Genomic DNA, 27233 nt, shown 5'->3' with positions numbered 1-27233 from the left:
CTAGCCGAGTGCGCTGTTACACCAGGGCAGCTCCCACACCGTATCATGCGCATCGTTAAGGCTGCTGCCAAAACATGGCTTCGCATCCTCACGTGAGCCACCAAACTTTAAATTGCTCCACTAACAGGTACAAACCACAAACACACACACACGGGTACCAAGACTATGGTGACGTTTATTTAAATGTTAACATTAGTTTTGTCATTTATAGCACACCTGTCCCCATTGATAGACTTTTTTTGCATTGGGAAACACAATGCCCGCGGTTTTCAAGTGACAAAGACTCGACACCTGTCAAAAGCATTGCCCACACTCCCGTAACGTTCACCAAGACTGCTTTCCTTAATAATGTACAAATGATCGCCATTTAAACCCAAGCACCATAACAAAAAACGGCAGACGCTGCAATTGTAAAAGCTTGTGCGTACCGTCGTGCAGTGTACACGTTTCGGTGTGTGCGTGCTGTGCGATCACCCTCTTTGTGCTCTTGAGAGACGTAAGACGAGGGGCGACAAGAGGTAGGGGACAACGCGAAGTGGAGGCGTGACAGCGAGGTGCAAGTGAACGGAGCAAGTGGCGACACAAGGAAAGGGGCGCACCGCAAGTGGAGGAGTAAGGGGGGAAGTGTCCGGGGGTTGTGCTGTGTTGAGACGTCAAAGGTTTGCGAGATTGAGAACGAGACTCCCGAATGGGAGAGGGGGTGAGGCCGATTTTTCAGGGCTTGAAGCTCAGTCTACAGGTTAGTTCATGTCAGTGCAGCTTCAGAAAGTCGGGAGCACCGTCAAAACTCTGTGCCGATTCAAGAATCAGCAGCTCAACACAGGCAGAGCTTTTAACATGGCAATGTTCACTGGATAATCTGATATTGTGTCATTCTGTTTGGTGCCCTGCCCCCGGGCGGTGACATGTCCTGGCAGTAGCGTGTTGGCTGTTTATTGCCGATTCACGGTTCGAATCCAGTTGCCGCCCTGGTTATTACTGTGGGTGTTTTATGAAAACATTAACCATTTGATTCAAAACGGACGTTAAAGATCCCGTGACGTCATTTGCAAGAGCGGGGAATTTTGTGCTGAACGTCAAGATTCAATCTTGCCAATATTGATAAAATAATAACAAATTACTCAATTGAGAATATTGATAGTAATTATTGCCCCCCTACTATGAAAACCTGGTAGGACCCTCCTAAAAAAAGAGTCAAGTGAATCAGCGAGGCTCTCCCGGGTAAAGAAATTGTTATTACAAATCATGCGCTAAATCTATTGGGCAGTTATGATACTTCTCTACCGTTGTGGAAATGCAAAGGGAAACGGTTATAGAAAATTACTGGATTAAACGGGCAACACTACGGATGGGAACCATGGTGCGTCAAATTGTAAAACATTCCCAAGGCTGGGCTTCAAACGTGTCCAGTGCTGCTCGTAATGATACAACAGATTCATAGCAACATCAAAAAACAAAGATACGTGTGCGGCAGAAAAATGAGTGTTGGGTTTTAAAAGTGAAAACCGGAAGACAATAACGAATTTCATTTGAAATAGCTCGACAAGGATGCACTCGACCGCTCATGCTCTCTCTACTGCTGGAAGACTACCTCGTACCCATGCCATTAAACATGTTTAGTCATGTTAAGAAACGCGTGCTTGAGTAAAAATCACTTGGCAACCCACATTAATGATTTAATTAATAATAATTGCACTTAATGATTTACTCACTTTAAGAATTACTGCGATTTGTTTCATTTAAATGTGAATATGGTTTAAAATGCAAGACTATGAATGTAACCAAACAACGAATTAGCATGCAGACCACACAATTTTAGAAAAGTTAGCCCGTCATTTGTCAGGCCAACTATTTAAACTGCCTCTCTGATATCAGCCGCTCTTAAGTTTGACTCCTCTTCATAGGATAAGCTGACCACTCCAAATGGGATCAGCTGTTCCAGCTGAGATCAGGTTCTCCGCGTCAGGATGTGAGTTGGGTTGTTCGTAGCAACACTTTCCATTTGGATCATCTTTATGAGATTGCTGAAACCATTTCTCGTGATATGAAGCATGCGTTTACAGTTGAATCAATAGCCTGATCTGGATAAAACCAGTTCCCAGTAGTATCAGCCTTTTCCTGTGAAATCAGCTATACTTTGTGGATTCAGCTGTGCTTGGTGGGATCACAGTTGTTCCTGATGCCATCAGCTGTTCCTTCGAGGGCTGCGTGTCCTTGGTCAGATTTCGGTGACGTAGTTTTTTGGGAAAATCCCGACTTTGCCATTTAGTTCCCCTTTGAGCCACTCCAAGCCCTCAGCTCCGAGGATGGTCAGCACATCACCAGTCTGTGAGAAGAACACAACCAACATCACCTGCATTGCCATAGTCATCGCCATAAACGGAATCACCACCATGGCCAATTTCAGAAAAATCAGTTACCACATCTCCAAGAAATGTCAATAGCATCACTGCCTCCAGTGATTTTACTACCACCACATGTAACATCACCTTCAGCAAAAACACCACTCATATTACTGCCAGCAACACCACCACTGACAGTGTCACCACCACCTCCTTTTTAAGACCATTAGTTAAAGATAATTCACAATAATGACTTAATGCTTTCGTGACTGCAATAATTCATCGTCTTTGGGTCTTTCGGTAAAGTCACGTAGATAGGTTCAAATAAAATAACCTGCAGTTTTTTGTTATTTTTTTGGTCATTTTCTTTGAACCTATCTATCTACGTGACTTTACCGAAAGACCCAAATAATATAATTCACAATAAGTCCAATGTCAACCCACGACTGACTGATCCCTCCACCTTCAAGAGGTAAGCTAGCTCATGTTATACAGGTCAGAGGTTCTCAAGCTTTAGTGTCACATAAATAGTGTCGGAGGAAATAACAGTTGTACGGAATACTGCAGGCTTCAGACAAAACTTTAGAAACTGTGCTGGCAGCGTCATTCAAGCAGTCTAGAGCAGGGGTCGGCAACCAAATTGATGAGTCACTGCGGGTCTTGAAATAGTGGATCTGAAGACGAGACAGTCCTTAATAAATAACATCACGAAGCAATCCTTAAAGAGCCACATGCGGCTCCCGGAGCCGCAGGTTGCCGACCCCTGCTCTACAGTAACAAGGCAGTGATTTGCGAATGATGTGTTTCTGGACCATCCTCACTCCACCGTTTCATTCCAGATGCCGAGTGCAGAGGTAGGCAGTTGAGCAACGGTCAGTCACAGCCAAACACACTGCACATTGCGGACCCCCTATGGGCCCCCCAAATCCCATTGAAGATCCCCTGATGACGAGTGCCGCTCCTAGGCGTCCACAGACGCCAGTTGAGAGGCCCTGCGGTGGACGTGCAAGGCAGGCTCGGTCGTTACCTTGAAGCTGAGCTCCTCGACATCTTCGCCAAAGAAGTCGTAAAGTGCCTTAACCTGAGGCTTCTCCTCACCTGGACAACCATACGCACAAACACAAGTGTACACACGCGCACACATGCACACAGCCAGTCACGTGCACGTACACATGCATGCATGCATGAGGTAATAATTTCAAGCCAAGTTGACCTAAGGGAAGCCTAGGAAATGTTTAGATAGCATTTGCCACTTATAAGCTACACGGGCAGGAATTGAACTCAGGATTCTGAGATCATAGTACAGTTTGCAGAGCACAGCAACACCACTACCTCCACACAGATAAATGGCTACAACAAAGAACCCCCTTGTACACCCAATATGGACTGTTGGGGCAAGAGCTGCTAAAGAACATCTATGAAGGCTGGCATGGTGGTCGTGGTGTGGCCCGCCAATGCTCAGTCACCTTTGTTTCCCCGGTGGTGGTGATTACACACCACACGAGTTACTTGCTTAAAGTCATTGACCGAAAGGAACTGGTTCAGAACCGAGGTTGCCAGATTCATGTACGAGAACTGCTTTCCACAGAGACAAAGATCCCCTGTATAGCATTAATAGAATTTTGGGACAAGTACAATTAACAAGTACTTATGAAGGCCAGCACGACACACGAAGGGGTGGGTGACCAACACCACGCTCGGCCGCCTTTGTCTCCCAAGTGGCGATGTTGACACACCGTACCAAGTACTCATTTTAGCCCGAGGGAAGGCCCAGGACCGATTCAGGTAATCGTCACTGGTGTTGGCCGTGAGCGGGAATCCAACTTGGAGTGCTGGATTCGTAGCGCAGGGCACTAACTTCTGCATGACTGCTCCCCACACACACTGTCACTCACACCCACGCGTGAGTGTAAGTATCCCTGTTCCCACGGAGAGGAGTTGCCCAGCCGGGTACCTGCGATGAGCGGAAGGTCCTCTAGGATCTCCACGAAGTCGAGCGGGAAGAGGCCCTCGCGGCCGTCACGGAGCCGCCCGCGTGCCCACTCCCCGCCAGGGTCACGCGCACACAGCGCCACCACGGTGCCTTCCTCCAGTGCCAGCTCGTCCTCTTGGCCCGGCTCAAAAGTGAAGCGCACCAAGCAGCGTGGCCCACTAGCACACACGCACATACACACACACGTGGATGACCCGTGTGAGTAAATAGGGGAGCACACAGGTACACGCACTGTAAAAACAAACGCAAACGGATGGTAGTGCCCTCCTCCAGCACTAGCTCATCCACATGACCTGGCTCACATGGGAAGCACACCGTGCATTGTGGACTGCGAGTCTACATGTACACGCATGCATGCGACAAACGCACACACGAGCAGACGCAGAGGCTAGGCAACTTCCACACGGTGTTACGCAGCCGATGAAAGACAATGTTGCTCGAATGATTTAGATTAAGACCTCCTCTGCCACATTCGAACTTTGCTCTTTTCCTGCGATTGATAATTTGCTCTGTGTTACCCATGGCTTGGCCACTGCCGCTGCTACACACCCACACTGGCCACTGCGGGAGTCATGCAAACCCCACGCGTCATCCCCGCTGCTGACGTGTGGTCTTGGGGCTGGCGGGAGAATCGAAAGATTGCTGGGAACGCGAGGAGCGCCTCTCCTCCATGCCCCAGTCACAAAGAAACCCTCCTCCGGATTCATACAAAAAAACTGAGCTCTGGTGCGGAGCTCACACAGCCGCCCGGGCGCCAGGCTCCAGGTGTCAGAGAAAACCGAGGGATTCCTGTGCGAAGCGCCATGTGATCCGTGACGCGGAGCCCCAAAAGTGACGGGCGTTTGCCCCCGACAGATTGTGGTTTTTGTTAGGAATTGTGAGGAGAGCTGGGCATGGGGTCATGCAAAAAATGTATGGAACTTGCCAATGGCTGCTGCTGGTTAAAGCATTATTTGTGTTCTCACCTGGAAATTTCGTCTTTGTCTTCTACATCCACCTGCAAAAAAGACACGGCCAAGCATGCAGACTGGCATCAGTTTCTATTATCTCATCACCAATCGGATCCCCACCGTGCTACCGGAGTCAAACATGAGGCGTTGAAGCTCTAGTTAGAATGACTTCTAATGAGGTCGGACCCACAAGTTCAAGTCACCGTCGCTCAGTGGGGTATGGTGGATGCTGTTCGCATTGTTGCTGTGGTGTTGTTGCTGTGGTGTTGTTGCTGTGGTGTTGTTGCTGTGGAGTTGTTGCTGTGGTTGTGTGCGTACCAGCACTCTGACGTAGCATGCGGGGAAGATTCCGGTCTTCCCGCGCAGTTCCCCACGGAGCCACTCCCCGCCTGGCTCACGGCCAAGCATGTGCACCGTGTCTCCCACCGCCAGGGACAACTCTCCAGGTTCCTCTGATACCACGCCACAGCACACCAGTGAGATGAACACAACGCCACGCAAGCAGGATTACCACCACGTCATGTCACACAGTCAAGATTAACACCATATTACGCCTTCAACATTAACACGCCACAATGCACCGTACGGCCAAGATTAAAGCCATGCAACATTAAGATGAACACCACATATCCCGTCATGCCATATGCGGTGAATATTAACATCACGTCAAATATAGCCATCAAAATGATCACCAAGCCATCAAATTAACAAAATGGCACGTCTCTTTGGACTCAGTGTGGAGTTCTCAGTTTCTCTCTGGTTTGGATATGGGTTTCTCTACTTCATTCTCCAACCCACAGTTTTTCCCCACCCCATCCTGTTGTCTACAAGTCTTCACAGCTCTCTCTAGGGCAAGGTTTGGTTTGTTTCTGAATGGTTCCAAGAAGAGGCACCATCTCTCTCACTCTCTCTTGTCCTCTGGGTCTCGGTCCACGCCCTGCCGCGAGTCTAAGAGGGTCTAGGGGACGGCACTTTGCAAGGCAGCGCCTGCCTCTCACCGGCAGTGAAGTCGTAGAGCACCTCCGCACACGGGGAATTCTGAAACCGATACAGGAACTTTAAGACAAGAGTTCGATATTAGATGAGACAAAGGTTCGATATCAGATGAGATGAGAGTTCCTGTATTATGTGTTTGGGTATGAAAGTGTGCACGAGTACACGTGTACACACATCTGCTTGCGGATACGTGTTCATATGTATGAGTGTTGTGGGTGCAAGTTTTTGTGGGGAGCGGTGACTCAGTGGTTAACGCACTGTACTCTGAACCCAGCGATCCGAGTTCAATTCCCACTCATGACCAATAACAGTGGTGGATATACGAACCGGTCCTAGGCTTCTCCAAGGTAGGCTCAGCTGTAAATGAGTATCTGGTGCGGTGCGTAGACATCAGTGCTGGGGAGACTAAATTGGCCAGGCGCAGCGTTTGGTCACCCACCCCCTCGTGTGCCATGCCGGCCTTCATAGGCGCTGCTCGCTAACAGAACCTGCCCCAACAGCCTCTTAAAGGCTATACCGGGGGACCTTTGTCTGCGTGCCCTAATAAGAAGGGAGGAGACCGCGCGTGGCTAGAGACGGCAGCGTGGTGCACTGCTCACGCCAGGCGCCGAGCCTCTCCCGTCGTCACCGCCGTCGTCGTCGAGCGGCGTGACAATGTTCACGAGAGAGCGGCGCACGCGGCCCACACGGTCACCGCGGCGGCACTCCAGCCACACGCCATCCTGCTCCGCCACCAGGGGTAGCACCTCGTACGGCTGGGAAGCGCACCACAAACACACACAGACTCAGAAAAAGATCCCCCCCTATGATGGCAATAGCAGTGACGGTGACGGCAGTGGCGGTGAAGTGATAGTGTGGGTGACGGTACCTTAAAAGACAGCTCATTTGGTGCCTTTGCTTGGTTTTCCACGCGTGTGAGCACATGGGGCATGGGAAGCTGTAACGCACAAAGGCAAACACACCATATAGCCTCAACAGACTTGTAGGGAAAATGCTGCTCGTGAGCACCTATGAAAGCCGGCAAGGCACACGAGGGGGTGGGTGGCCAGCACCACGCCCAACCGCCTTTGTATCCCTAGTGGCGATGATTACACACTGCAACAGGTACTCATTTGAGGCCAAGTCGACCGAGAGAGGGCCCAGGGGACCAGCACAGATAATTGTCAATGGTGCTCGCCATGAGCGGGAATCGAACTCGGGTCTGTAGTGCAGCGCGCTAACCGCTACACTACCGCTCTACACACGTAAACCAACACTACACACACACACGGATCCACGTGCGCGCACTCACGCACGCGGGCACACGCTCGCATGCTGACACACACGTGCTTGCTCTCACCATGTAGGAGTTGTACAGGGGGTGCCCCGGACCCGGTCTTGGGGGCAGGTCCCCTTGTTGATCCTCGGCGTTCTCGTTATTCACGTCGTTCCCCCTCCGTTCGCGGCTGCGCCCCCTTGGCGTTGCGTCGGTTCGGGCTGGGCCCCTCGTGTTGCCAGGCAAGTAGCTAGGCCGTGGAGGAGGAGGCTTCTTAGGAGGGACCTTCTGAGTGCTCGGCCTAAAGTACACACACACACACACAGACGAAGATCTCTCGTGTAGCCTTAACAGACTACTGAAAAGAGATGTTAGTGAGCACCTATGAAGGCCAGTATATTGCCACAAGAGAATGAGTTGGCCAACACCACAACCAGCCCCCTAGTGCTAATGTTTACACACAATACAAGATACTAATTAAGGTCGAGTTGACCTAGGGGAGGCATGGGAGCAGAGTTTCTGATATAAATCCCCACTGATCTTAGCTGTGACTGGGAATCAAACGCATTTCACAATTGAAAGCACAGTCATCTAATGTATTTGATTTTATTTCACACACAACAACACATCCGAATGTAACACACTTGAGGGAAACTTTTAGAATTCGTGAAATGTGAGGTGAGATAAGTGAACAGCTGATAACGATGTTGATTCTGATAAAATGTGAGCAGCTCATTATCTTAATCATCATCATCATACCTTTTGAGGCACTGGGAAAGGTCGTCTGTAAAACTTGCCCGGCTTTCACTTGCTCGATTGTTATCTCCAAGCTGCACACACAAAGATCCCCCATGCAGTTTTACAGACTGCTAGGGCAAGTGCCATTTATGAGTACCTACAAAGGCCAGCACGGTGCATGAGGGAGTGTTCTTGCCAACAACCAGGACCCTCCTCAAAAGAGTCTTGAGACTCAGGGAGGCATTCCTGGATGAATACATTTCCATTATTACATTAATTATAATAAACTTACAGAATACATGTGAAAATCAATTTGCAATTGTACAACGACCTACCTCATCCAGTGAGCGCGACGACCCGTACCTCGTTGATGCCTGGAACTGAGATGGTTTTCTGGGAATCTTTGCGACATCTGGGGTCGATCAACATCATCAACCACCACCACATCAGCATCAACACTTCAGCACCAATGCTATGATTGTCTACATGAATCATCAAGGAGACACCCTGGCATTAAGGCCGCTATATCAAAAAACAATAATCGGCACCATAGTGGAGAATATAAATAACACGATAAATAAGCAGACAATGTCTCCACATATCCATCTCCACATTAAACACATTTCTTGCACAACCCATCAGTCGCAGGGCTTTCTGGGTTGTGTAAAAAATTGTTTGATTTACTTGGAGAAAGGTAATGTGGAGATATATTGTCTACTTAATAATTATGTTCCATCAAACAAGCAATTATCATTAATATCAGCACTAAACATCAGCATCGACACTGTAGCATAAGATCAACATGGGCATTAGTGATGCTATTTACTTGTTAAACAATCACTATTTATATTGCAATCAACAACACCTCATCATCACCATGATCATTAAAGCAGCAAGTTGGCACAGTGGGGGGCAGTCACCTCAGTAAGTCAACACATGGGTCTGTCCCGTGACCTCCTGCCAATAGCGAGTCTTCCACATTTCACGTGGCCTCAAAGTGCACTTAGCCTGGCACTAGCGCCGTGATGACATCACCGCCACTTAGTGATAAATGCCGTTGTTGCTGTTGTTTTTTGTTCACTTGTGTGTTTGCGTATATAGGTGTGCGTGTTACCTGATGCCGTTGGCCGAATTATGGTCGGTTTCCTCAAAGGCAGGGTTGGAGTCTCACTTATGGGATACCCTGAACGGAACACACAGCTCATTTTCCTCATGGCATTATCAGCGCAGCAATTGACACACGTCGTTTGCTGTGCAGTGGATGCTAAAGACCATGTGACGTAATAATTCGCAAGAGTCGGCCATTATGAGCCACCGATGTCAAAGCTAACAGCTAAACTGGGTAAATGCTTTAGTCTGAAGTCAATGGGATAGTTGTTAGAGGTAGAAGAGAAGTGACCTCCCAGCTTACCAAAGACGTCTTGGGTTTTAGGTTTGCAGAGCTGAGGAAAGGGAGGACTAATCCACATGGCAGCAAGGCAAGAGAAGGTGGATATAAAAAGGTGAAATGTTGCAGTAAATTAGACCACTATGATTACAGCAATTATAATCATTACACCACAGAATCATTACAATAAATACCCTATCTATAATATAACAGTCATACAGTATTTATCTTTATCATCTGCACCACGACATATCATTCAAATGATAAATAATTGATGGTCGTAAAGCATTACCAACACAATTTCCTTCACAAAGACAATCATAGTTCTATCTACGGGACTTTACCGAAAGACCCAAAGAATATGAATTCCTCCAGTCACGAAAGCTTTAAGTCAAGATACAATCATCGTCATCATGTCAGTAAAATCAGTGTCTTCATAGTTATTAAGATAGTAAATGATCATGTTTACAATACTGCTAGAAAACTAAATGTTGTATATGTACAGTCATGTATTTATTTATTCAAGAAATGCTCATTGAGTTATGCTTCTGATATTTTGTTAGGTCCTTTAGTATGTACAGTACAGGAAGAAATCGGAATGCTTGGAGAAACCCCACACTTCTTGGAAATGTGTATTACAAGTCACGTGCTTAAACGGAAAAAATATGTTCTACGGTTTATTCGAAATCCACGTGATCCCCTCTGTAGTACAGCAGTTGCATATCTTTACAACAGTGGGCAGTTTGATTTTTATTTCCATGGCTCTGCTATCCACTTAGTGGGCGGAGTCTTCTACGAGGAAGCAGTAAAGTTACCACTAAGCACGCACACCGATCGGTCCATCGTTAGTATTCATAATTTATACCTACATTTGTTGTTTTTGGCATAGACATCCGCGGAAAATGGATATTTTTGGATTATCCGAGAATTTTAATTATCCGCGGCCGTCATGAATAAAATATTTCATTAATATAATAATAAAATACATCAGTAAATATTATGTACTGAACTCATGAGTGCATTCTACTTTACTCCTCCTACAGGGCAGCCATGGGGGAGCTACTGCACCCCCAATCCGGGTCATTTTCAGAGAAGAACTCCAGGACCCGCTTGATCTTAGTGATGCCCTCAGTCTAAACTTCTATGGTGAGGTTTATTTTAGGTGGACCCTGAGACTCTATCCTAGTGCCATGAGTTCCCACCTGGCTAAACAAATAAAATAATTTTATATTATCGTGACTACAAAACTTGAAAATCGAATCACCCGGGGTGGGGTCTGGTTGGCTCAGCGTACATCGCTCTCATCGGCTAAGTGAATGATGGGGACGGGTACATTTTCTCAGCCAGCACTACTGCGTGTTCTTACTCAGCATTCGATGGGGACGCGCCAAGCGAGGTCTGCCTGCAGCTTACATATGCTACAACACCACTATGCAGTCTATATACGCTACAGCCCTTTTCAATTCCATGTAAATAACAAGGGCAAGGAATAAAATGAATTTATAAAACGAATACGTCACTGAATTTTGACAAGTCAAGTAACGTGGAGAGTGAACTTTCACTTTGGTAGCATGCAACACAATACCAGGGCCAACACTGTTGGCATCAAGCACGTCGCGTAGTTGAAGGGCGTAGGCAGCGGAATAACGACAAAGACATCCGACATTCACCTTCCAGTGTCCTGCGAGTTGATGTGTGCAGAGACGCAAAGTCGTTGCCGTGTTTCCTTCCTCCACTGGCACCGTCATCTCGCTCCTCATCTGACCATGATGCGGGATCCACCTGAGGCCGCTCCATTGAAGCGGCCGCAGCCACTGCCGCTCCCGCTGACCGCTTATTCACGACTGCGTACAAGTCCGCAGCACCGCCACCTTGCGTTATCGCCGCAGCTGCCGCCGCCGTTCCAGCTGGCCGCTTATTCACGACCGCGTACAAGTCCTGAATACTGCCGCCTTGCATCGCCGGCACCGCTGAGCCAGCCTGCTTCGCCCCGGGCTTCGGAGGCAGCAAAGGCTTCGACGGCAGCACGGCCATGGGCTTTGGCCCTTGAGGCATCAGCGGGCGACCGCACGAGTTCGTCGATGCCATTGCGGAGAAGGAGGAGACGGCGTCCGCGACCGATGACGACGGAGCGGACGGACGCCGCGCGTCATCCTCACGGCATCCCTTGGCACCGCCTCCAATGATGCTGGTGCCATCCCCCGGGGGTAGCACCAGCACACAGCTCTTGGGACGGACATTGGGTTTTGGTTTGAGCGGCGCGGCATCGCCGACACGAGATTCACCATTGCCGAACCTGGTTTGAGATCGGGGTCGTGGCACGGGCTTTGGTGACGGTGATGATGCTTGCTGTGCGAAAAAAGCAGCCCTATCCGCCACACTGCGGACACCGTCCGAGCTCATTGTTTGAGATGGCGATACTGGCGACGACGTCGGTGAAGTTGCCGATGATGGGGGGGAGCGAGGAGGAGGTCGTGAGACCTCCCTGTGACGAGGGGAGGGGACTGGGCAGGCACGAGCCGGGGATTGTGTGCTTCGAGGAGACAAAGACGACGTTAACGGTGGAGACGACTGCAGGAAGGAGACACCGGTCACGAGGATTGGCGGTTCGGGTGAAGTTGATGACTCTGAGGTTGAAGTTGAGTAACTTAAAGTAGATGCTGAAGATTCCAAGGTCGACCTTGATCTTGAAGATGATGCCAAGGAACCAAGTCCTGATGTTGGAGAATCGAGTGTTGATGCTGAGGACTCCGAGTTTGATGTTGAGGAACTTAGTTTTGATGCTGTGAATCCTAAAGTCGCCCTTGATACTGGGGGTGATGTTGAAGACTCTGAGATTAAAGTCAAGGATACTGGTATCGATATTGATGTTGAGGGATATAAGGTGGACTTTGATTCTGAAGACCTGCGTGTTGACGTCTGGGTCCCAACAGGTTCTAAATCAAATGACACAGGAAAGAGGGATGGGGATGCCGTGATGTTGGAGGGCGACTCCGGCAAGGTCCTGGCGGCCACTGACGGTCGTGGTCGCGGTCGTGGTCTAGGAACAGAGGTCACTACAGGAGGAAGAGCAGGTGATGCCAACACTGTCGAGGTGGTGGGCACGAGGGGTGGAGTGGCCTCTGAGTCCTCCGAAAAGTTGATGAGCCAGACGCTGCCACGGTCACCAACCGGACGGGCGCTTAGCAACTCGAGCGAGGAGGCGACTGGTGCCTGAGAAGCGATGGTGGTGGCAGGGAGAACGCTAAGGTGGTCCTCCGCCTCTAACGGCAGGTCCAGGAGGCAGTGATCAGGGCTCCGAGGTGAGGTGGCGGCGGGTGGAGGCGGCAGCAGTGGCGTCACGATGACAGGGTTAATGGTCAGGCGGGGAGGAGGTGGACGCGGGGGTGCTGAGGCGGTAGCAGTTGAGGATCGTCGTAGATCTGGTAAAATATTGGGATAAACATTGTTTTAAAGTAATTGCCTATAATATATTAAAATTGCTTGGGAAGTGTACAGTAAAACGTTTCATAACCTCGCAAACCATAAACTTAAGGTAACATTCATCCGCTACCACAAAAACTATTGTCATCATAACCCCCCAAAGGCCATGTACAACAATTTAGCAAAAAAATTAGAGATACTCGGTATAAAACTTCAACAAGCAGCAGGGTACACGTACCTGAGGACAGCCATTGAATGTGGACCAAAATAAAGCAAAACGGTGTATTAAAAGGGGCAGATGTTCATAGTGTGGAGGGCTTTTTAAATTCGGAACCCGATTTGAATGGAACAGCAATGTGATGAAAGAAGATATTTAAGCAGTGCATTCTATGACATACGGTTCAGAAATACTATGGTCATAAATGAAGATAATGGAACAAAAAAACAAAAAATGTAATAAAAAGCATGTCGAGATGCATGCTTGAAATAAGAGAAAGAAAGACAAATGTATGGATTAGACAACATAGCAGGTTAATGACATCATTTGTCCTGTTAAGAAAAGTGGGCTTGAGCAGGACACATCGCTACAAGCAATGCTGAATGGTGGAGTGGCAGCCGAGGAGGGGGAAGGAGGCGCCTTGCCCCCTCCCATGTGGAGTGATGTCACCCGCTAATTATTATTAATGGAGGGGGGGTCTCCATTTGGAGGACGTCACTTGTTCATGATTATTAATGAGGGGGGCTGGTCGACATGGAGTGACGTCACGCGCGGGACACAGACATTCTTGGCTCATTATCGTAGTAAATAAAACTGCAGTGCATCACATTATGGTTAGTCAAGAAGAAGGCACCACATACCCACTTGAACAGACCTCTCATCTAACACCAAAAATGAGAACTGTTCACCATGTACCAATCATTAGATATATTTATAGAGCTTAGCTCTGAGAATAGGCTAGGCTGAATTAAGTGAAACCCACTATAAGATTAGCGATGGTGGTTAAACTCAACTCACTTCACTGCTTCAAAGCATGGCTCAGTGCTACGGGAAAACCCTTCATCTCCTGGGCAAAGAGAGAGATACCCAACTGCAGGTGTTGCATTCGGAATTTTTTTCTCTTGGCACTCTGACAAGAAATCCATTATGATTCTCCTTGTGGATGGAGTAAAAGCAATTTATATTTTCTCACCTCGTTCCTCTTCGCTGATATCTTCTGAAGCAGTCTGCGTTGCTATGGAAACCAAGCCGGACCTAGGAACGGCACTATCATGTGTTCGTCCAGAGGTCTGCTGCTCCTCCACATGAGCCTCGGAGGGTCTGGGAGCTCGTTCAGGCCTGCGAGCCTGCTCTCGCCTGGGAGAATGCCGCTCCGGCAAGTCAGCCTGGATCTGCCTGGAGGCCTGGTTGGGCTGGAGAGCCTGCCTCTGCCTGGGCCGGCTCTCAGAGATCGCCTCGTATTGCAGGGCCTGTGCTCCCTGCTGGAGGTCTGGCGTGGTGAGGACGCCAAACACGGCCTCCTCGTACGACGGGGGCAGCTGAGTGTGCGTGCGTGCATCAGAGATCGTGTGTGTGTGTACACAGTTAAGTTAGGGGACATGTGTGTGTGTTTGTGTGCAATTGTGCGAGGGTGCACACGTACAAAAGTGAAAGTGCGTAATACAGTTTTTTTGGGTTAGATTGCGTAAATATATAAATGTGTCATTAAACCCCCCACCACCCAACACAGCCAATATGTAAGGGTTGTCACGTAAATGGAATGTGGCCAATTCGTCACGAGTACAGCACACCGGTGTATTTAACACGTCGCAAAAGCCTGCATGTTAAACTGCATGTGTGTGTTAGAGGATGTACGTGTTTGAGCGTGCAAGTTATGGGACACGTGTATCCATGTGTACATCGAGAGTACTGGATGTGCACAGGTTATGTGATTTTCAACACAGTGCAAAACATTTGAAGAAATGTTTTTTTATGGAAAGTACTTTTCTGCCAAATCATTACAGATTACAAAATGATCATGAATTGGCTATTTTCCACCAAATATTGCCAAAAAATGCCTTTCCACAAATACATGAATTGGGCCAATAAGGCCCCACATGTTCTTAAAGGCAACATTTTACGATTTTTTTCAAATGCACTTTGCATTAAAATGTTTAATTAGCACTTCATAAAAAAGCTACGTATGTTTTCAGTTTGTGCATTAAGATGCAATGAACATACAGTATTGTACTTGGTGCTCATTTTCAATCCGCATCATCTTCAGAGAAGCCCAGGCTGAGTTTATATTACAATACACTGATGTTGTGCATGACTTGGAATTTAACCTAAATTTCCACAGTTGCAGTGCTGCATGCGAGTCATTATTCCGTCACTGCACACAAACACACATCCCACTCACTTCAAAAGGTGCGTAAAATCCTTCGTAATCTTCTCTCGCGTAGTATGTTTGAAAGTCTGATAAGTCAGGTGTGTCCGAGTTCCTACACAGACACGTGCACGCACACCCATCAACGTGCAAACACATTCATAAATACGAACGCACATACATACTCATTCATGCATCCATATGTACACAATACTAAGTACGTGCACACAGACACATAATTATTAGACACGTGTCCCAGCAAGGCTCTCTCATGAAAACACGTAATACTCTGAATTTAAAGGTGACAAATTTCAATTTTGGTATGGGGTCAATTCAACGAATCATCACTTTGGGTCAAGAAAGTCAGAACCAGTTTTTTTTTTACAAATAAACCAGGGTGAAGCTATGAAAGACCCAGGCACCAGCAACAGTGACCATCCAAGTTACTATTTTGACCAAGGGTAAATGTTGCTTTGACACATGCTGGCACTCACCTGTGAGGTGGGTGTGGGCGCCTTTCTGCAGGCGAGGGAGCTCTATTTGACGTGCCTAGAGGGAGAGACGACCATATACAAACCTTTTCATGGCACATCTCCTGAGAATGTGGCTAATTCCTTCATAAAGGTATCAGCACCACATTACACTGCATGCGAGTGTCTTGCACAGATTTCATCCCAACGCAATCCGCCAACCCTGTCTTCAAGCCACCGCGTTACGGGTGAGGCACCGCGTGGCCGCCGCAGCAGGCATGAAAAACGTGGGCGAGTGAGCGCGCGTGTAGGTGGGACACCATGCAACACTTATGGAGGTCACGAGAGATTGGCGATCTTACTTCTCTTCAGAGCCGCTCGGAGGGATGACAGTGGTCCACTGCTTAAACAAAACAAACGACACAACATTGGAATCTAACAAAATTATCATTTTCATAAACATTTTGGAAAAACATTACATTTTCGTGTGTGCTTATCGGTCTATGTGTGTACACGCACATCTATACTGCGAAGGACCTGAATAAATATTGCACTGACCAATGCAAGCGTACCCACATTAAAACATCTACCCTGGGAAACACTGCCACTCTAAGGCACACACTCACTCCCACTACCATTCTAAGATGCTCTCAATCACACTCCCACTAAGATACAGAGGACGTGCTTGGCATTGAACAATACATGTGAGGCAGCTCAGGGGTGAACTCGGATAAGGCGGCAGTTATCATTGAGGAACTTTCTGTTTTGATAATAAAAAAAAAGCACAAGGGACTCCCTGTAGTCAACTCCAAAGTGCCAGTGCATTTGACTTTGCCTTTATAATTCCTGTGAATGGGAGAAAGAAAACTAGCCCTTGGGCTCAACCCAGCGTCTCTGTGATGGAAGGATCGGTGACGGTTATGGTCATTCAGAATATTGCTCAGATGTACATTTTCAGCAATCATTGAACAAAATCAATTACCCAGGAAAACCTCAGTAAGTCTTGGTGCCTAATTTCCAATGGTGCTGTGTGCATCTTGTCAAAAATAAATTATCATTGCGAACTCTCGCAGCAGGCAGTACACACACTACCTTGTGTTTGAGAATGGCCTTAGAGAATATCATCGCAACTGTTTACAATGTCCCTTCAATAGCTTTTTAATCCAGATTAGGGTACAGATCTTATATATTCCCTGCAAAGGGAATTATTGGCATGCTAATAAAACCAAGTTTTAAAATTCTCAAAACTTGAATGAATATATAATGTAATTTTTTTAGCAACTGGTGACCAGAATGAGATTATCAACTTACTGCTCTTGAGAATCCATTGGTGGCTACCTGAATTTTAGCATAGGATATTAGGAGCATTCTGCTTTTTACTATTAAAGTGGAATGCCCAGAGAAATGTTAAACCAAAGTGCACATATATACATGTGTGCCTATCCGTGCGTGTGTCGGCGAGTGATAATTTTATATGTGGGTACATACATGTGTCTGTGTGTGTCAGCCATTGTGGGTGAGTGGGTAGTGTAGCAGCTCGCGTGCTACAATACAAACCCAGCCACCCGAGTACGATTATTGCTCAGGGCCAACAGCAGTGAACTTAAGTTTAACCGATTCTGGGCCTCCTCTAGGTCGACTCAGCCTCAAAATGGGTACCTGGCACAATGTGGAAATGTCGCCACTAGGGAGACAAAGGCGGCCGGGGGTGATGGTAGCCACTGACCCCCTCATGTGCCATGCCGGCCTCTTCATAGTTGCTCGCTATCAGCACTTGCCCCAACAGTTTGTTAAGGCTATACAGGGGATCTATGTCTTAGTTGTGTCAGTCATCTCAGTAAGTTAATTCCCAACTCCTGTGCCTGCGCCTGTGACTTCCTCCCAACGAGCCTTAGCCAGTTCACGTGGTCTCAAAGCACTCAAAGCCTGGCACAAGCGCCGTGGCAACATCACTGCTACTTTTTGGCAAATCACCATTGTTGCGTGTACACATGCAAAGGTGCCCCCGTGCGTCTGCACATAGTGTCTTCAATGCCACACACAAAGCCCCCAGTGTCTGCTCGTTGTGCTTGTGTCCACTGCCACAAAAAGCTCAATGATAACATTGACACTGGCCAACGCATCCGGCCACTGCGGGGCTGAAGGTCGCCCTCTGTTTAACTACCGGCTCCCTCCGCCGGTTCAGTCGCCACCGCTCACTGCCCTCTCCTCATGGCTAGCAGACCTCGACATTAGCTCCTGAACATAATGCCATCCGCAAAAGAGAAATTGAAAAAGAGCTTCTTAGCTCAATGGGCGTTACCCAGAATAAACTGATGGACTGAATTTGGGATGAAGATAAATGATCAAAACTAAAGTCTCTCCCTCCTTGTCCTCCATCCCCTCCCTCTGTACAAGTCGGGCCTGTGCGTAGAGGTTTTACCTGGATGGCCGCACGCTTTGATTCACATCTCGCCCTGCATCTGTGAAAGGAAACACAGTGAAGGGTCAGCATGAGGAGACGCCTTTCGCACCTTTAAATACGCGAGAGTTGCAGTAGTATTACTCTCCAGACATGCTCACACTAAGGCTCAAAGTTTGTAGGTATTCAGTAGCAAAACAAACCTTCCCATTATTCTGTAAAGAACAAAAAACATGCCACGATTCCTAATGATATAAATAAATCATTTTATATATATAAAAAAAGAATATTCTGCATTTAATATTTCCCGCAACAAATTTATAAAGGGCTGAAAATTATCATGATATAATACGCCATGGTTTGGAACATTTCGGAACTGTTAAACAACTTGGAAATGTAAATTATGTGGCAAGAAAGAGGTGTGGACTTTACCATGAAGAGAAGGGTGAGTTCATGTCTATGACAGGATATTTGGCACCATTTTAAGTAACCATATAAAATTATCACTCGTGATTTTGTCCGATGGACTTTCTGAAACGGCAGCAGCTGAATTCGGTTAGGGACTATATTAATCCCTGTTTGCAACGTCAATATTTATGCTGTTAACGTTCGTATTTTGGTAGTTCGTTGTTTAAATCCCACTAGTCACATGGCCATTACCAAAAATGGTAAGTCCCAAAAATAATTACAAGTATTTTCTTTAAAAAAAGTCAGTTTTATCAAACTTTTCAAGCAGTGTTCTAGTTGGCATTGTTCAGAATTTTGTATTTATTTTTTCTCACTGTGGGAGGAAACCAAAGGGCCTGAAAACAATATTGGCCAAGAGCATAAAACTCACGGCACATGTTGGCAGCTTTGATAAGTCCTGGCACAATGTGTTGGCTTTATTTTTATGAACCCAATGGATTATATTTATTATTTTTACTAAAAAATCCGAGAATCCCAGAAGGAGAAACGTTATAGGTCTAGACCAGTCGTACTCAAGTTTTCTGGAATTGGGAACCATCTCGCATTTTTTTGGCAGACCACCGTGCCCAAATAATAAGTTTGTCGAAATAAAACTACTCTAAAAGTACTGTAGAATGTATTGTTAAGATGGTTAATGTTGCATTTAAATGTGTGGTGCTTTGTGAAAAACTATTCTGGCATCTGCAACAATTCCGCAAACCACTTCGCATGGTCTTGTGGACCAGATGCGATTCAAGCCTTTACAGCCTGTGGTCCGGAGCACAGAATTATGGTTAGACAGCACTAACAATCAGCGTGACAGCACATATCAAGTTCTGCAGTTTCAATTCCAACCACATGCAAACCACCCATTGGCAAAACATTCCAAGGGAGTACCCACCAGAGGAATAGTCTCTGGACTCAATTAAGCATTCCACAATTAACATAACTCAAGATGGGACAGATTCGCAACCTAAACATGAGACATCTCCATTACCAATTAGGCAAATATTAAAAACACTATCACTTTTTTCATTACGATGGGAGTCTGGCCCCTTACACTTTGTTATTAAATGGCTACTGTCTCTATATGATGCTTGTTAAGCAAGTAACTCGTTCATTCCCCCTCCCTCCCCCCAAGCATCTATAAATAGCACAAATCAGTCATGATTCAAGTAAAGGATTGATTAATATTTGTTTTGTGTTTTGGACAATGTATTTTTTTTAAGTATCCTTTATATTGCTCTGTTGTTGTTCTGTACACTCACCTGCACAACTGAATGCATGATACCATGAGCAGAAAATGTTATTGTAATTTATGAATACTTGTTTGCATGCCTGATATATCTGAATACAGATGATCTCTTCTTGGTAAACTAAGTTTATTTATGTTTGTGATATAAAAAGCATGCTGCTTCTTCTTTTGCATGACCAAATGAAGAGCAACTACCAGAGATTCAGTTCTAAGGTGATTTAGCCATTCAATTACTTTGTTTAAGAGTTCGTGTATTGCTGATACACTGCATTCGAATTTATATTTCTGGCAGGGCAAGGTTCAGTGTACTCAAAACAGGGTGGCACCATTTGCACGAGGATTATTTAAAATCACACGTAAATATTCTGGCTCAAGCACCCCAGACCAAAAGAATCTTGCAAAACTGGGTCGACCTGGTGTACGGGAAATGTCAGGAATGTCTTCGTTACCAAATATAACTCTGGAAAACAATGACATTCTATCTTAGATGTAGCTTTTAAAAACAAAAATCCCGTGCACGGAACTATACTAATCAAACTTTAATTATTAATAGATCCCGGCTGTAAATGTTAAAATTTCAGCCCCTAAACCTGCCCTTCACCCCATCAGCCTCTGCCAAACAACACGCTCCATCCCAATACAGAACCCCTCATCTCATCCCAGACAGAACCACGCATCTCCTCCCATACAGAACTCCTCATCTCATCCCATACACAACTCATCTCATCCCATACAGAACCCCTCATATTATCCCATACAGAACCCCTCATCTCATCCCATACAGAACCTCTCATCTCTTCCCATACAGAACCCCTCATCTCATCCCATACAGAACCCCTCGTCTCATCCCATACAGAACCCCTCATCTTATCCCATACAGAACCTCTCATCTCATGCCATACAGAACCTCTCATCTCATGCCATACAGAACCTCTCATCTCATCCCATACAGAAGCCCTCATCTCATCCCATACAGAACCCCTCATCTCATCCCATACAGAACCTCTCATCTCATCCCATACAGAACCCCTCATCTCATCCCATACAGAACCTCTCATCTCATCCCCTACAGAACCCCTCATCTCATCCCATACAAAACCCATCTCATCCCATACAGAACCTCTCATCTCATCCCATACAGAACTCCCTCATCTCATCCCATACAGAACCTCTCATCTCATCCCATACATAACCTCTCATCTCATCCCATACAGAACCCCCTCATCTCATCCCATACAGAACCCTTTGTCTCATCCCATACAGAACCCCTCATCTCATCCCATACAAAACCCATCTCATCCCATACAGAACCTCTCATCTCATCCCATACAGAACCCCCTCATCTCATCCCATACAGAACCCCCTCATCTCATGCCATACAGAACCTCTCATCTCATGCCATACAGAACCCCTCATCCCATACAGAACCCCTCATCTCATCCCATACAGAACCCCTCATCTCATCCCATACAGAACCCCTCATCTCATCCCATACAGAACCCCTCATCTCATCCCATACAGAACCCCTCATCTCATCCCATACAGAACCCCTCATCTCATCCTATACAGAACCTCTCATCTCATCCCATACAGAACCACTCATCTCATCCCATACAGAACCCCTCATCCCATACAGAACCTCTGATCTCATCCAATACAGAACCTCTCATCTCATCTCATACAGAACCTCTCATCTCATAACATACAGAACCTCTCATCTCATCCCATACAGAACCCCTCATCTCATCCCATACAGAACCCCTCATCTCATCCCATACAGAACCTCTCATCTCATCCCATACAGAACCTCTCATCTCATCCCATACATAACCCCTCATCTCATCCCATACAGAACCCCTCATCCCATACAGAACCCCTCATCTCATCCCATACAGAACCTCTCATCTCATCCCATACAGAACCACTCATCTCATTTCATACATAACCCTTGCCCCCGTCTCTTCTGATATAGAACCCGTGTTTAATTTACCATCCAATACAGTTGTGTAAGCTTATAGAATAGCAGCAGCTTTAAAAAAATACTCTCTAATGTACTTACAAAACACTCACACTTGTACGTTCACACTGAACCATACGAAAAGTATAATTATTTACCTGAACACATCTGTAAACACTCAACTGCAGCATGAACACACTGTACAACCAAATATACAAAACACAACACCTTGTCGAGACACACCTGCCTATAAACGCCTGTAAAAACGAATCTTACACCAAAGACGATTGTACAAAACTGCAACACAAATATACCTTACAAACGTATCAAAATACACCTGCAAACACATACTGTACATTCCACTAAACGCACATTGAAACAACACACCAATACACAACGTACAGTCTGTACACATCTCTGTACACAAATCCTGTACACACCCATCAGACCACTCTCATCAACACCCCATGCTCTATTCACTGATGGATGAATGCCCCCGCAAGCTGTCACGGTTACGCAGTGTAACAATCCATTCAGCTCCTGCACGCAAGGCAATCAATCCCATGGCTCAATGTTAACGATGTACGACTTCTCGGGCATGTTCCCATCTTTGGCTGCTCCTCCTCGTTATTCTCAACCATTGGCATTCGCCTGTCTCTTCTAGCAGTGTCTTGCCTAAAAACACATTTGTATTCATATTGTAGTCAATAGTGTGCGTCTCTAACTTGCCCTGCTTGTCCTCTGACCCAAGTTCCTCGTTATCTCCGTGTTCTCCAAGCACGCACTCACACCGATTAAACTTTATTTACACTATCAAATTAAACGTCGCAAACTTAATTCAGTTAGTGAACATCTTAAACACACACAAATTTCTAAATGTAAACATAATACAGATGCAGACATAGAATAGATTTAGAAATGTAAAAGACGTATTTAGCTGCCATGTCGAATGGACTTCATGATGGGCTGGGATGACCTCAGATTAAGATACCATCAATGCAGACAAGTATGCATCAGTATCATTACAGCATGCTGGGGGAGTAATGCTGCGTCGATCAGTCAAATAAAATCGATTCAAAGACACAAAATAAGAGGAAAGAGTCGAAATCGATGTTTTTTTCTCAATTTACTCCATGCTAATATCATACCACACACCCTGCTGGTAGCTAGGTGGCAGTGAGAGGCTCGCAGTCGGAAGGTTGCAAGTTCAAATCTTGTTTGGGGGCTCAACCTATTATCCCTCTGGGGTCGATAAAATTGAGTACCCCGTTTGTGGGGAAGTCAAAAGTGATTGTCTTATGAATAGACTTGCCCTCGCCATAGGAACGAGGGATTTCCGCCGCTGGCTCAGCGCTGTAAACTGGAGATAAACACCACCTCACAATGCCCATTTTATTGAATACGAACGCTCAAGTAACGTTACATTCATGCTGGAGAAAGAAGACAAAATAAACATGCTCACGAGTGACACCGCGGCCATGGATAACACCACGAATCATCGAATCGCTAAGGTGACTTCATCACACCATTACGATGGGACCATTTAAATGTTTACAAACCCCTATACAAGCACAAGTACTACATACAGTATGTAAACGTTCACATCATTGTGCAGAACCGATACAACCCTACAACGTGCTCGCAGAACTGCGTTGGCTTCTGATTGCTGAACGAATACATGATGAGGTCGCACTGATGATCATACCTGTCAACCCATACGGTTTACCTGTATTCTTGAGCAGGGAAATTTAGTTTTCAGGTCCATACGGCATACAGCTGTTTCAATACGGGCAACATGTTTTGTCTTTGTGTTTCTCCCTTGCGATGGGACTTTGTAGGATGAACGTTGAGATTTCTAAGGGAACGGGGTGACCAATAAGGTCTGAATTGGTCTGTAAAAAGGTAGGCACTGATAAGGGGTTGACAGGTATGCATTATATACAAAATTCTTGCCACAAATTAACCAAAATACCTTGCTGATCTGGTCAATGAGCATATACCACCAAGAAAACTCCGGTCATCCTCGCAGCGGATTTTGGCTGGCCATCAAACCAAGACGGTCACTGCATCGCTTGCTTTCAGATGCGCTTCTGCGGCCGTCTGAAGTGCTTTTCCTTCCGCTATTAGGAAGCAACTGGATCTATATGCACTTATAAATCTAGCTTTAAAACGATTTTATTTGTAACTGCTTTTTATGTTTAAGTTTGTTGTCCTTCCCCCGCACCTCTGATTAGCACGGTTGGCTTCGTACCGGTGCGAAATAATTTCAACATACAGTACATACATGTGCACACACCTAAACATACCTGTAATAACCAAGGTGACTCATCAAACCAATAAATACCGGTATATACCTTCAACACAAACACACACGTACAAAACGTAATTCACCAGTACACAGCACTATATACTCCTGCACTTTATATATCAATACATCTGCACACGCCTGTATCTACACCATTGTACATCTACTTGTACACACGTGTAGATATCAATATACTGTATACCTGTTCACAGATCCCTTTGTACATGTACAGAGCACATATTGGCCCCACCTAGAAGTGGGAAAACCTTAGTAATACCCATTGATATGGGAACAGTGTCTTGATATCACACTCATTTCCAATGGTTATCACGTAACTCACTGAAATTGGCCACATTTAGAAATTGGAACCACTAAAGTAACGCTACCTCTGATGGAACCAAAAGTGAAAGATCTGGACCGGGCTCATGGACTACTCCTAGCTTCTAAGATCTGACAATCCGGCACATTTCTGGTGACAGGGCGCACACACAAACATAAATATAGCTCTACATCCCTCTGTACATGAATCTGTACAAACTTAATTTAATATTAATAACTTATTAAATACACCTGTACACACACCAGTCGACACACCTGTACATACGCTGATACAGACGTGCACACACCTGTACTCACACAGGTATAGACACAAATACAGGCACCACACCTGTTCACACACCGATGTAGACAAACCTGTACACACAGGTATGGACACACTTGCTCAGACACACCTGCATAATCACACCTGTACATGCACACCTGTACACAAAGATCCCCCGTATAGCCTTAACAGATTGTAGGGGCAAGTGCTGTTAGCAAGCATCTATGAAGGCCGAAACGGTACACGAGGGGGTAAATTGCCACCACCACACCCGACCGCCTTTGTATCCCCAGTGGCGTGAGCGAGAATCGAACCCGGGTCGCCGGGTTCATAGCGCAGCGTGCTAACCGCTACACTACCGCTTCCCACACACCTGTAGAGGCAACCTACCTGTAGAGGCACACCTACACACACCTGTACAGGTACACCTGTGTGAGCATGGTAAACCTGTAGAGGCATACCTACACACACCTGTACAGGTACACCTGTGTGAGCACGAAAACCCTGTAAAGACATACCTACACACACCTGTACAGGTACACCTGTAGAGGCACACCTACACACACCTGTACAGGTACACCTGTGTGAGCACGGAAACCCTGTAGAGACATACCTACACACACCTGTACAGGTACACCTGTAGAGGCACACCTACACACACGTATACAGGTACACCTGTGTGAGCACGGAAAACCCTGTAGAGACATACCTACACACACCTGTACAGGCACACCTGTGTGAGCACGGAAAACCTGTAAAGACATACCTACACACACCTGTACAGGTACACCTGTAGAGGCACACCTACACAGACCTGTACAGGTACATCTGTGTGAGCACGAAAAACCTTTAGAGACATACCTACACACACCTGTACAGGTACACCTGTAGAGGCACACCTACACACACCTGTACAGGTACACCTGTAGAGGCACACCTACACACACCTATACAGGTACACCTGTGTGAGCACGGGAAACCCTGTAGAGACGTACCTACACACACCTGTACAGGCACACCTGTGAGCCGGTATACCTGTACTGACACACCTGTGTAACCAGGTACACACACCTGCACGCATACGCGCACCTGTATAGACGCACACCTGCAGACTCCTATGCAGCCCCCCACTCTCGGCCCTTTAACCGCACTACTTCCCACCCCACCCCACCAGAACCTTAAAACAATGGGGTAACAACAACAACAAAAAAGTCCTCAAGTTAAAGCGCTCTCTCGTGCGCGGCTTTTCCTATCCGCGTCGCGTCCGCCGCCGACCACCGGCTTCCTTCCCGCGGAAGCGGACTCGCCCCGAGCTCACCGCGGGAGTGCTGCTGCTGCTGCTGTCCGCGCTGCCCGCGGGTGTCGGGCCGCGGAGGGCGGGCGCGGCGCCTTCGCTCGGACGGACCGAGCGCTGCGTCCCGCCTCTCCGCCATCTCTATTGGAATTCGACGCGCGGCGCCTTGCGCGTTGACGTCACGCGGCCCTCGTCCAACCGAAGAAGCCGCGTCCGGGTACGTCGTGACGTCACGCGCCGGCTTGTTGCAACCATTACCCCTACCCCGCTCCCGGTCCATCAACCGCGGGCGTTGTGGCTACACGGTCGTGACGTCATCGCGTCTGCGCGTGTTGGTGGGGTTCGAGCGGCGTGACGTCATGGTGTGGGATTAGGAGGTCACGCGTCGTGCCGTGGGTGTTTTGTTGTTAAACCGTTACCTGGGGGAATCCGATGAGCTGCAAAGCTCTTTGCACAGATGTCCAGCCGGGACCGGTCAGAACATTACGACAACAAATAATGCAAAACAAAAGAGCGCACAGAATAAGTAAAGTAAACAAATCACTTAACAATACTTCACGCACAAATTAAACGAAATATATGGGACATCCTTTGCCAGTACCAAAATATGAGAAAAGGTTTTCCCCTTTTTTCTGGCAACAAAACAGCTGTGTTAAGGTGTTAAACATCAAACTGAAACCTTTTACAAGGAATCATGTCTGCATTAACCACAATAAGTGTGGTCAAAATGTAAACAAAAAACATACTCCACACAGCTTGATTAAGTGTGTTTTCTCTCTGTCTCTGTGTGTACTTGTATTGTCGCTCTAGTATATCCTGCAGTCGGAAAGCTCCAAAATCTCTCATTGACATGCTAATTTCTCTGCCCCCATCTCTCTCTATTTAAGGCCTCGACACAGAGGAGTTGTTTCTCTGTGTGCCTATGTGTGTGTCTCTCTCTGTGTGTCTCTGTGTTATCTCTCTCTGCTTATGTGTCTCCGTGTCTGTGTTTTGTCTCTCTCTCTCAAATTTAGCAATCTTTGGAAGAACGTTAATCAACCAGGTAGGGTGTTGACT

At 46.7% G+C, this 27233-nt stretch overlaps 1 protein-coding gene across 2 annotated transcripts; it reads right to left on the bottom strand.

The window, feature by feature from the left end:
• Window positions 1–155: 155 nt before the first annotated feature.
• Window positions 156–26406, bottom strand: SH3D19 (SH3 domain containing 19). 2 transcript variants are annotated; one of them, XM_032975276.2, is made up of 19 exons: window positions 26202–26406; window positions 18340–18379; window positions 16280–16320; window positions 15942–15996; window positions 15481–15562; window positions 14275–14620; window positions 11332–13083; window positions 9389–9457; window positions 8610–8686; window positions 8296–8366; window positions 7621–7837; window positions 7150–7218; window positions 6881–7036; window positions 6284–6323; window positions 5604–5737; window positions 5301–5332; window positions 4297–4493; window positions 3370–3440; window positions 156–2326 (listed from the first exon to the last, which is right to left on the bottom strand). In XM_032975276.2, the coding sequence occupies exons 1-19, from the start codon at window positions 26314–26316 to the stop codon at window positions 2219–2221; spliced, it is 3672 nt and encodes a 1223-aa protein (XP_032831167.2). In that variant the 5' UTR covers window positions 26317–26406; the 3' UTR covers window positions 156–2218. The 2 variants fall into 2 exon arrangements, with proteins under 2 accessions (XP_032831167.2, XP_032831176.2); XM_032975285.2 differs by having other exon boundaries at window positions 16280–16317.
• Window positions 26407–27233: the final 827 nt, after the last annotated feature.

The sequence above is a fragment of the Petromyzon marinus genome, chromosome 3, assembly GCF_048934315.1.
Source record: "Petromyzon marinus isolate PM22_M1 ecotype Great Lakes invasive population chromosome 3, UKy_Petmar_22M1.pri1.0, whole genome shotgun sequence".
Lineage (NCBI taxonomy): Eukaryota > Metazoa > Chordata > Hyperoartia > Petromyzontiformes > Petromyzontidae > Petromyzon > Petromyzon marinus.
Note: the sequence above shows the minus strand (reverse complement) of the source record. Positions and strands in the feature narration are given on the sequence as shown.